Source organism: Berghia stephanieae, chromosome 8 (genome assembly GCF_034508935.2).
Source record: "Berghia stephanieae isolate SIO BIC M18660-M18661 chromosome 8, UCSD_Bste_1.3, whole genome shotgun sequence".
Lineage (NCBI taxonomy): Eukaryota > Metazoa > Mollusca > Gastropoda > Nudibranchia > Aeolidiidae > Berghia > Berghia stephanieae.
This window is the reverse complement of record NC_088367.1, coordinates 5,674,757-5,687,256: the sequence shown is the minus strand read 5'-3', so window position 1 is coordinate 5,687,256 and position 12,500 is coordinate 5,674,757. Positions and strand designations below refer to the sequence as shown.

The window sequence follows — 12,500 nt, the reverse complement described above, 5'->3', positions numbered from 1 at the left end:
GTGTGTGTGTGAGGATAATATGTTTATTTACATTATCTTTGTACTTTACAAATAAAAAAAGAAAGATCTCTTTATTGTTGAGGTTAAATCTCCCTATTGGAATCAATTAAATCAACAATTGAGAGCTTCTTATAGACTGTCAATACGCTTCAACAGTCGTAACGTCACTTCCCCCGTAATGACGCATGGTAACTTAGTAACTGGCTCTAAACTATTGGAACAATGGCAGATGCCTTTATGAAATATTTCTCCAACGAGCATAAAAGCGTATCCAGAGGAAAAAAAACATTATTATGCATTATTATTATATATGCATTATATTTTATTTGTTTTCCACATTAATTTGTGTATTGTTGTGCTGACGAAAGGTTTGTACTCGAAACGTCCATTGTCTGTTTTATTCCCATACGAAGCCTCTCCATTTTCACTCTTTCGTTAGTATTTTACGATCACCAGCTTCAGGCAGCCCTACCGTTTTCTACTTTTCTATATGACAACAAGTACCTTGATAAATATGGAGGTCTGTACTTCATCAATCCTTCCTTCATCTTTCATGTCATAGACCGAATCTCTCATTGCATTGAGGACAATCCGTATGGAGTGGGAAGTTTTGGATTCAATGGCAATCCGAGGGTAGAAACCTTGGACAAGACCTAAATGACAAATACAACGCAGTTATCTCACACATATAAACAGCACAGGAGAATTCTACATAAATATCCACTTCCCAACCAAAATAAGTAACAAATCGCAGTATATAAAATGCGAAGAGACACTGCTCTTGATTCAAATTTTGGAAACAAGATGGAGACTATTTGGACATATCTTAAGGAGAGACAGAAATATTTCAGATAATATAAGGCAATGGCGTTATTCTTTACACCAAGCGGACATAACGAACACAAAGGCAGACCCACAACAAGCGTATATATATATACACTACAATAAATAAAGACCTCAAATGCCTAGATGACACACAAGAACTGAGATGAGAAAAGGATTTAGAACACGTGAGATCCATCGCAGCAGACCGTCATCAGTGGAAAGAACTCACTCAACAATAGCCCATGTCTGAATTGGACTATTTTCCATCTATTTCCATACACTAAATTTAGTCTGAATTTAGCAAATTACTTAAGTTTTCTAATCAGATTTACTTGCAAAAAAAATTACCTAATTCCCTAGTGAGATCCATCTTAGAATCCAGAGCATGGGTGATAATGTTGGCTCGAATCTCGTCAAAGTCAATCACGTGGGCCAGTTTTAATTCCACTTTCTGTGATTGAGATAAGGGGGGAGGGGAATTTGAATGCTTTGGAAATTAAGGTCAAAGTTTTAAATAAAAATTTTTTAAATCAAAGATCAAATCGAATAAAAATCATAGGTTTTTATTAACGTAATATCCACTGAATGTATAGGGAATGAGATTAGCGAAAGAGTAGCGTCCCTTGATTGGAAGTCATGAGCGGAAAAGTTATTAGAGAGAGAACGTCATGTTGGTTGTGCGGCATGAGACACTTCACCGAAAGCGAGGACGAGAGAAACGTATGTGCAAAACCATTTTGACATTCTCTCTGTAAGGTGATGTCCAATCAAGCGATGCTACTCTTCCGTTAATCTCATTCCCAATTCAAAGCACTCTATGATGGGTCCCAAACAACAGCAACATTTAAAACTTGAGTATTTATCTATATATCACAATATCCACTCAACATGCTCAAGAACTTTACAATTGTTTTTCCGACAGAGACAAAGAAGTTAATGGCTAAAAACTGGAGCAACGCACAAACACTGTCATGGTCTCAAGTGAGTAAAGAGCTACTCGACTATGCATAAAGATATATGTAGAATGAGGCCCCAGAATTTACTAGTTACTATAAATGAAAAACAATTAACGATTTGTTTACAATGAAATAAAAATAATGATGAAATTTAATTAAAAGAGATAAACAGTGATCGTGGCAGTTACAAATAGAGATATGAATATTTTACGTAACTTATGATAATATGTCAGGTTCGTAAGTTTACGTTTCCAGGCAGTTGATGGGCTTGGATGATCTATTCCTCTGATAACAGGATCGGACTCGTAAAATTCCACTTCCAGGCAATTGGTAAGAGGTTATTGTGTAGTCCTTTGACAGCGGGCTCGGGTTTGATCCTTGAAGATTATACAATCAAAGTTAAAAGCTCCGGCGTCTTAATGGTGTAGATATAATATCTACAAAGTCCCAAAAGATAAAAATCTTCCAGTATATATATAGGAATAGAGCGACTGGCCGTCCGGCATAGATTGTGGAGAGAAAGTGAGTGTAGAATATTAGACCTATCAGCTTTTATAATAAATGGCTACGTGACAGAATGTAGAACGAAAAGTATTCACTAATTAGAAATTAATTCGAGGGAAGGCTATAAAAGGAAAGACGATCTAATATTAGAAGGTAAAGTTTATCTAAGCCTACCGAAATATAACTGGAGTGAGATGAATTCAGTTCTTAATAAAATAAAATTTAATAAGATAATTGTGAACAACCTTTACTGTGACACCCCCCACCCACGTTTAAAATATACTCTTTAACCATTATGGGAAAGATAGATTTTACAAACGGAAGTAAATTTACTATCATGATACTCTAGCATTAATCCATTGTTATGATTTGTGCTACAATTAAATTATTTATTAACTAGACATGGAAATGTTTATATTAACGTAGGTATAGGAATGGGTGACAATAACAATGAAAGATTGTGATTACAAATCATTGTGATGAACAACATGATGGCAATGTGATTACAAATCATTGTGATAAACAATAGTGATGGCAATGAAGCATGATTTAAGTCGATGATATGAAGGTAATTTACTGAATGAAATGAATGAAAATGTAAATGGAATATTGACATTTCAATTATTAATCATAAATGAGTGAAAATTCATAACAATAATAGATAAAGAGAAGATTTCCCAAATCATGAATGGGTATGGTATATATATCCAAACAATACTCAATGTTACATTAAGTTGGGTCATCATGTTTACAAATAAAATTATCGAATTTGTGCGTTCTGATTTGGCATAGTTTGCGATGTAACTAACAGTATGCATGGGAGGTTAAGTTATACCCTTCTCACGTGTTTACACTAATCGAGAAAGTAGGTCGGCGTGAATATTTTCACAGCCTGGTATGTGAGAGATACTGAAAGTGTAATTTTGCAAAAATAGACTCCACCTTAGTACTCTACTATTATTCATTTTGTTATTTCTTATGTACGTGAGTGGTTTATGGTCCGTTTCGACCACAAACTCTTTTAGCAGTAGATATCTGCTGAATGTCTTTAAAGCAAAGACGATGGCCAGTCCTTCACGCTCTATTACAGAGTATCGTGATTCTCTGTCCAATAATTTTCTGCTTGCATATAAGCAAGGCATTAGAGTTCCCTCATGTTCCTGTAATAGTACACCTGCGATGCCCTTATCAGACGCGTCAGTTCTTACAACAAATTCTTTTGATATGTCGGGTAATTTAAGAATTGGTTCTGAACAGAGTAATGCCTTTAATTGGTTAAAGCTATTCTGACACACTTCTGTCCAAACAATTTTGTTCGGTGACCCATTCTTTGTCAGATTTGTTAGCGGTGTCGCGATGTGCGCGAAGTTGTAAATGTATTTCCTGTAAAAATTTAGGAGCCCAAGTACTTTGCGTACTTCTTTTTTTGTCTTAGGTGGTTGCAATTGTGCGATTTTTGTTTGTTTTTCTGTCTCGGGTGTCTGTGTCCCATGACCAACGGTATGACCGAGAAAATCAATTTTGTAAAATGCAATGCTTGTTTTTGACAGTTTTGTTTTTAAAGAATTACGTTTTAATGCTTCAAGCACTAATTCTAAGGTTGTCATGTGATCAGTCCATGAGTTTGAGAAAATACATGCGTCGTCGAAGTATGAGAGTGTAGACGGGATGTCTTTTAATAACATACGCATCATTCTTTGGAATGTCGATGCGGCTGTCGATAATCCAAATGGCATATAGTTAAATTCTAACAATCCTAATAGTGATTGAAATGCTGTGTATTTCTTACATGATTCTTTCAGTGGAATCTGCCAGTAACCTCTAGAAAGATCACATTTTGTCATGTATTTTGCTTGAGATAAGGCAGCAAATAAATTCTCTTGATTTGGTATTGGTTCTGCATCAAACACTGTTGCTTCATTTAATTTGCGAAAGTCGATACATAGCCTTATCGATCCGTCTTTCTTTTTCACTACTACTATTGGTGATGAGTATGGGCTTGAAGAATATCTAACTATTCCTGTATCTAGCATATCCTTAACTTCCTTTTCAACTTGTTCTCGTGCGTGAAATGGAATAGGATAGTTTTTCACGTTGATAGGGGTAGATGTGGTTAACTTTATGTCGTGTTCCACTAATGTTGTATGTCCGGGTGCGTCTGTAAAGACTGACTGGTACTTTTCTAATAATGACCTGATTTCTCGTTTCTGACATTCGTTTAGTTGAGGATTGATTGTGACGTCATTAATTGTACTATTTTTAGAGTTACCGTGTTGTGGGGTGTGTTGTAGTTCGACATCATCGCTGTGAGTTTCGATGATTAATCCTACATTTGCAGCTTCAACATGGTTAAATATTGGTTGTGATAATCTGTCTCTATCGAAATATTTTTTTAGCATGTTTGCATGGAATGTCTTTGTTGTGTTGTTAATTTGAATCTCGTAATTAACACCAGATCGTACTGCTAATACCTTGAATGGTCCTTTCCATGTAGCTAAAAGTTTACTCGAGTCATCGGGTAAGAGTATTAGTACTTTGTCACCAATATCAAATTTTCTTGACTTGCTTTTTCGATCGGAGTATTCCTTGTATTTCTCTGCTTTTTTAGTGACGGATTCCTGTGCTAGCTTACATGTATCCTCTATTCTGTCTTTCAGGTTTCTTACATATTCGTAAGCAAACATAATTTCGTTATTGTCCTCCTCATTCCCTTTACAAATGTCGGCTACTATATTGATCGGGCCGCGAGGTGATCGTCCATACATCAACTCAAATGGGGAGTAGCCTGTAGATTCTTGGGGTATTTCTCTATATGCAAATAGGATTGCTGGTAAGTATCTGTCCCAATCATCTGGTTTTTCTGCTGACACTTTTCTTAACATATTCTTTAGAGTGCCATTAAATCTTTCACAAAGACCATTTGCTTGGGGGTGGTAGGGAGTTGTGAATGAGTGTTGGATTCCCATGAGTTTCATGGTTTCATGCATCATATGTGATGTAAATTGGGGTCCATTGTCCGACAGTATCTCATTTGGTATGCCTATTCTAGTAAAAATTGTCATCAATGCTTCAGCTATGTGATCCGATGTAGTTGATTTCAATGCTATCGCTTCTGGCCACCTGGTTGCGTAATCGACTAGTGTTAGTATGTGTGTATGGTTTCTATCTGATTTTGTTAAAGGGCCTATAATGTCAATTGCAACTTTTTGAAAAACTTTTTCAATAACTGGGGTTGTCTCTAATGGCAATCTCGGTATTCTGCCTTTTGCGACTCTTCTTTGGCATGTGTCACACGATTTCACATATTCTCGGACGTCTTTAGTAATTCCAGGCCATGTGAAATTCTCGGATATTCTCTTCAATGTGGAAGAGCTCCCAAGATGTCCAGAAGTTATTGAATCGTGCGCTATTCCAAGGATTTTGTTTCTGTAAATACTCGGCGTGACCAGTTGTTTAGCTATTTTGTTTCTTTTCCTATGTAACCTGAACAGAATATCTTTTTCAATGATGTATTCAACTTTTGATTTCGTCCCTTTGTTTGCGATATTGAAATATGAAGTTAAAGTCGGGTCCTTTTTCTGTTCTTCAATGAACGTGTTCCTGTCAAATTGTTGTGGTTCAAGAGAAATAGTCATTGGCTTCTCTGTTGTCTTAGTCATCTTTCTTGTTTCTGCTAGACAAGCTGTTTCTTGGGTTAATGACCATTCTTTTACATCTGTTGGGTTGTCTTTAAGACCTTTTATATTGCCAACAATAACATCAGCGACGGGGTTGGGAAGTATACAGCATTCCACTATTCCTGTATAGTATGGGGTTTCTATGTACACATTAGCTGTTTCAAAGGTTTCGACTGTGCCACTGAATGTGATGCATTGTACCGTTTTTCCAGTTTTGTCTTCGTCATTGATCAAAGATGCTTTTATTCCTACTGTACTGCATCCTGTGTCTCTCAATATTTTGCAATCAGTTCCATTAGCTTTGCCTTCTCAAAAAAATAGTGATCCTGACTTGTGAGTTTGTGTTAAAAGTGACATACCTTTCACGCAATACACATTTATATTTTCTCCTGACATTACTCGTGTCTGATTGTTTACACTTGTTTGGAGTGATGCATTTGCAGTTTCTTTTGGATATCCCACGATTTGTAACATTTGTCTGCTGTGTGGCCTTTCATTCCACAATATTGACATTTAATTATAGGTTTGTTGGTTTTCTTATACTCAGTATTATTGTCAGTGCTATTTCTTGTTTTGTTTTGATAGGGTCGGCTATGGTCTCTATTGAACTGTTTGTTCCATGGTTTGTTACTATGATCATCTTGTTTCACTTGCGTGTTCCGAGTGATTGATCGGCTCGTTCTATTTGAGTATTGAACTTTAGGTGTACATGGACTCTGAGCAGCGGCAGCGTAGTATGGTTCCTTCAATGTTCTGCTAAGGGGTGTCAATGGATGTGCGCTGTTAAAGTTTTCTGCGTAGATTTTTAATTTGTCCAAGTTTTCTGGCTTTCTCTCTTTAAAGAATGCGACTAAATCTGGGTTGCAAGCTTGATAGATTCGATTCTTCAGCGTGAGATAGTAAAGGCCTGCAAAGTCGTCTTGTTTTACGTTTGCCAACTCAAGCCACCGATTTAGAAATTGAGTAATTCGGTTCACGAATGTATTAAAGTCTTCTCCACTTTCCGGTTTTGCAGTGTGAAACCTTTCCTGGTAACCATCTTCCGTTAATCTAAATCTTTTTAGTAGAGCGTCTTTAATTTTACCATAGTCATCTGCATCTTCAGTTGTTAAGGTATAGAAAACTTTTAGCGGTTCTCCAGATAAGCAGTTAATCAAGGCTGTGGCCCATTTGCTTTCTGGCCAACGATAACCTTTAGCCTGAACTTCGAATCGGTGTAAGAAGGATTCTAGACAGTCTGAGCGTTCATCGTATGTTGGCATGCGTGGAAGTTTCACGAAAAATTCATCACTATTATTATGTTTTCTTTCATGACCGGTTTTTGTTTTTTCAATTTCCAGCATCATTTGGGTCCTTTTGGTTCTTCTTCTGCTAAAGCTATTTGTCTTTTTAGTTCCCTTTCTTGGACTCTTTCTTCTCGTTCTTCTCTACGTATTCTTTCTTCGTGTTCTTTTTCTTCTCTACGAATTCTTTCTTCGTGTTCTTTTTCTTCTCTACGAATTCTTTCTTCATTTTCTTCTCTACGAATTCTTTCTTCTTTTTCTTCTTTTATTTTCTCTTCGCACCATGAAAATATTCTTTCCTGGGGTATTTCTAAGTCCTTTGCGAGACTTAAGTATCTTTTATATGCTTCCATTTTTGCAATAAATTAGTTACGATGTTTTATATATATTATATTGACAGGATACTGTTACTGACTGTTTTATTTATTTACACTTACTGGAATGAACTGTTCTATTTTTAGAAATCTCTCTCTCTTATTTCAACTTATTATGTATGTTGAATTTGATGCCTTTTATCGTTATATCTTATAAAGCAATGTGTCAATACAATGCGGAGTTATTATGACTTGAGTCAATTACAATGTGTCAATCGCGTGTACTCTAAACTATGTTACTACGAAAAATGTATCACCAATGTGTGTGACTCGTCGTTAGTTTGTGTACAATTATTCGCAATGACGCTAATATACTAGAGTGTGATAACAATAATAGGATGCCAAAATAATCCCAAGTTATCTATCACTAAATATAATACGACGGCTAGTAGACTCCTTTTATTATTATTTAGTTTTTAAAGACTCACTTTTCAGAACATAATATATAAGTGGTTTTCGGTAACAGTAATATGCCAAAAATGCATTTAAAACAAATCACTATGCAAAACAAATCACGATGTCTATAGTTACTATGTGATGCCCAACTCATGTAAAAGAGAATAATGAAGGATATATTTACCAACTCAGTTCGTGGCTGGGACCTCTCTCTTGTTCAATGGTTGTTCAACAATTGTAATTAGGCATTGAAGAGTGTTTAACAGTGATGTCTGAAATACAAAACAATAAAATATCGTAAGATTTACAATAGTTACAAAATGTGTTCACAACACTGAGTGATTGGATGATAGGTGAATGAATCGTTATGGAATGTAAACATATTGAAAACAATTCATGAATGAGGCAAACAACAAAATGAAATGAGTGATATAATAACAAAGTGGACAAGGAATGAATGAATGAATGAAAAACTGAGTGAATAGATGAATGAATGAATGGATAATGTATGAATGAAAGAATGAAGGGAGGAATAAATGTATGAATGATTGGATAAATGAGTGTATGAATGATTGGATAAATGAGTGAATAAACGAATGAATGGATGAATGAATGAATGAATAAATAAATGAATGAACAATGAATGAATGAATAATTTATAAATGAATAAATGAATGAAGGAATGAATCAATAAAATGCTATTCAATTTGAATGAAAGAATGAATGGATAAATTGCTATTCCATTTAAATGAAGAAATGAAAAAGAAAAAAAAAATTAATCCTGTAAATAGGGAGTTCAATTAAAATATGATCAAGTGGGGCAATTAAGAGTTTTACAATTTAAACTTTAAAGTTAGATGAAATAGATATATGTAGAATGAGGCCCCAGAATTTACTAGTTACTATAAATGAAAAACAATTAACGATTTGTTTACAATGAAATAAAAATAATGATGAAATTTAATTAAAAGAGATAAACAGTGATCGTGGCAGTTACAAATAGAGATATGAATATTTTACGTAACTTATGATAATATGTCAGGTTCGTAAGTTTACGTTTCCAGGCAGTTGATGGGCTTGGATGATCTATTCCTCTGATAACAGGATCGGACTTGTAAAATTCCACTTCCAGGCAATTGGTAAGAGGTTATTGTGTAGTCCTTTGACAGCGGGCTCGGGTTTGATCCTTGAAGATTATACAATCAAAGTTAAAAGCTCCGGCGTCTTAATGGTGTAGATATAATATCTACAAAGTCCCAAAAGATAAAAATCTTCCAGTATATATATAGGAATAGAGCGACTGGCCGTCCGGCATAGATTGTGGAGAGAAAGTGAGTGTAGAATATTAGACCTATCAGCTTTTATAATAAATGGCTACGTGACAGAATGTAGAACGAAAAGTATTCACTAATTAGAAATTAATTCGAGGGAAGGCTATAAAAGGAAAGACGATCTAATATTAGAAGGTAAAGTTTATCTAAGCCTACCGAAATATAACTGGAGTGAGATGAATTCAGTTCTTAATAAAATAAAATTTAATAAGATAATTGTGAACAACCTTTACTGTGACAAACACATATACACACATTTTTGTCTATAATGTTTCAACTATTATGACAATCTACTTTGACGATGTGCTCTTGGAATCTACATCTGTTTCCTATTTGAACCAGTTCCCCTTTGTCTCACCTTTTCTTTTGTGCTTTAATTGTAATTCTAGAACTTTTTACTATCCCATTTTCTTCCTTTTTACTGGCGCTGATATGACCTTAATGTTTTGCAAGCGCCGTAAAACCCTTAAAAACAAAAACAAATATATGACAATCTAATATATATATATATATATATATATATATATTTCATGTTTACTGGAAAAAGACCAAAGGCTGAAACGTCGTTTGTTTTGTGTTGTTCCTTTTTACTGAGTACGGTGATAGACTGTGAGTGAAGATCTCAGAACAGGTCTCAAACCCTGGACCTTCAGATCCGAAAGCGAGTGTTATACCAAGAGACCACATAGGGACACAGCATAGTGAGTCCTTGGAAAAAGCTCTTTACTCACATTCTCTCACCATACTCAGGTGTAAAATGAATACCTGGCCGTTAACAGTGTTGTCTCTGCATGAAAAAAAAATTGTAATATCACATAACAGGCATCGCGTCTCGTCCTACATGTTAAGTGTTGCTGTTGGTCAGGGACCTCTTGTAAAGCGCTTTGATCACGTTTTTTTTTTTGTTTAATTCAAATTTCAACAGTCCAAGTCCAATTCACCCCAAGATAACAAACACCATTTTGAGATGATTCACCACAAATATTTACCAACCTCAACAGCATTGATATAGGCCCAGGCAATGTTATAGAACGTACGCAATAGACCGAGTCTCTTGTTGGTCAGCTGGTACCCAATAAATATGTTCAGTAACTGGAATAAATGGAAATGAAATAAAACAACAACAACAACAAAAATACACAGACAATGCAGGTATGGGTGCAAGCAACTGGACCTCAATAAGCCTGCAAGTCTACTTATGACCAGACATATAATCTGAAAAAGCCTGAATATATTCACGGACTTCACCTCGTCATTTGAAGTCTTGTTCTCAGCATCTAGTCTTCATAATAGTAGTCCACAATTGTTGTATGTTTAATCCAAAGGTTGTAATGGAGTAATTTGTTAAGTTTCTTGCCACAAAAAAAAAAAAATCAATCAAATCCAAATCGCAAAAAGCCGGCGACGTTTTTTTCGGTAATACAATCTGCCGGCAGGCCACTCTTGCACCCATGAATGCAGGCAAAACTTATGGAGAGAAAGATAAAGGGAGTAAATGTGACTCATATATAAGGGAACAACACAAAACAAATGACGTTTCGACCTTTGGCCTTTTTCAAGTAAACACGATAATCTAATATATATATATATATATATATATATATATATATATATATATATATATATATATATATATATCATTCATATTTACTTGAAAAGGGCCAAAGGCCGAAATGTCATTTGTTTTGTGTTGTTCCCTTATATATGAGTCACATTCACTCCCTTTATCTTTCTCCCCATCTTATTGGCTCATTGAGTTATCTCTAGTTTTAGGCAAAACTTAGTCAAGAGGGAGACGTGCAAAATTCATTGAGAACAACATGAGTCATAATATTGAATATTTGTGAAATATAGGTTGTAGTTAGATGATAGAATATATAGATGATATAACAGGATTAGACAAGGCTGATTGTAGAGACGAGATCAGGTTCTTTAATCATCAAGTAACAAAGTGCAAGTAACAAAGTGCAAGTAACAAAATGGAAGTGAACAAACTAAATCTATTATAGTGTTTCTATGCAGTATTACACTTCATAGGTGCACAGTATTTTTTTTTCTAAATGTTCATTTCAAAAACTTCTATACATCTAGTATATTTATGAGGCTCAATTTTCAATGGAAGCTTTTAAGGGGGCAGCGTAGCTCAGTGGTACGGTCTTTGCTTCGTACCCAAAAGGTACAGAGTTCGATCACGTGCCGCTGCGCTGTGTGGCCTTGAGCAAGTCACCTTGCCCTAGCTCGATTTGCTGCGCTGCACTGCGACTGATACCTGGATTATTCCAGTCTTCCTTTGGAAGAAACCCTGAGGACAAATTTCCCCTATGGGATGAATAAAGGGAATTTTATTATATTTTTTTTTATATGCAAAAAAGAGGAAAACAAACCAAGGAGTTACGACTCGTGCAAGCGTTGACGGAAGTCCTTGAGAGACTTAAAGACCCATGGAGGCACCATGGAGTTTATCTCAATTTCTATAGCATTAAATGGCACTGCTGTTTATTTCTTCATAAAATCGGATCACTTAGTTATACTGCTGGAACCCAGCAAGTGATTGACAACAGCAGCTGCATGCTGTAAAATTGGCTACCTGGACGGGGATTCCCCATTTTGAGGGTTAAGACGCAAACTATTGCATTTTCGTGATGTAATACAACACCATATCTAGATGACCACTTACATTACAATAATATTAACTTACGGAACAGACAGTATTACTTTCACTTGTTATGTTGGTTCTTTTTTCGTTTTATTGTGATTATTCTGATAGGTTTTATAAGCAATTTAAAATCCCTACTATTTTAAAATATTTTTGTTGTTGTGCGGACAATAAAAAATTCAAATCTTTCAAATCAGATGTTGGTTCCAAAACTAATTAATGCTTTGTCCAGTCTTAATATTTTTACACACAGTAAAACATTCATTTTCTGATTCAACACATTTTAACTACGTTTTTAATGGTCATAAATGTAATGGGCTGGACATAAGGTATGTTCTCTTCATTTGTATTTTGTATTGTATTTAAAAGATATGGAGATAAGTGGATTAAACAATCTAACACACCCCTAAAGAACATATAAAGCAATATATTGTGTGTGTAGGTTTTACTTCACTATTACAAATAGAAACAAAACCATCATCATTACACCAAACAACA

At 35.1% G+C, this 12,500-nt stretch overlaps 1 protein-coding gene across 4 annotated transcripts in view; it reads right to left on the bottom strand.

Moving 5' to 3' along the window:
• LOC144978082 (sperm-specific sodium:proton exchanger-like) overlaps positions 1–12,500 on the bottom strand; it is a 64,808-nt gene that overhangs the window by 9,843 nt on the left and 42,465 nt on the right. For all 4 annotated transcript variants that reach the window (XM_078923633.1, XM_078923636.1, XM_078923632.1 and 1 more), the window contains 3 exons: positions 10,340–10,438; positions 1,174–1,276; positions 505–653 (listed from right to left, as the gene is read on the bottom strand). In XM_078923633.1, the coding sequence (XP_078779759.1) occupies positions 505–653; positions 1,174–1,276; positions 10,340–10,438 (351 nt within the window). The remainder of the gene's footprint in view (positions 1–504; positions 654–1,173; positions 1,277–10,339; positions 10,439–12,500) is intronic.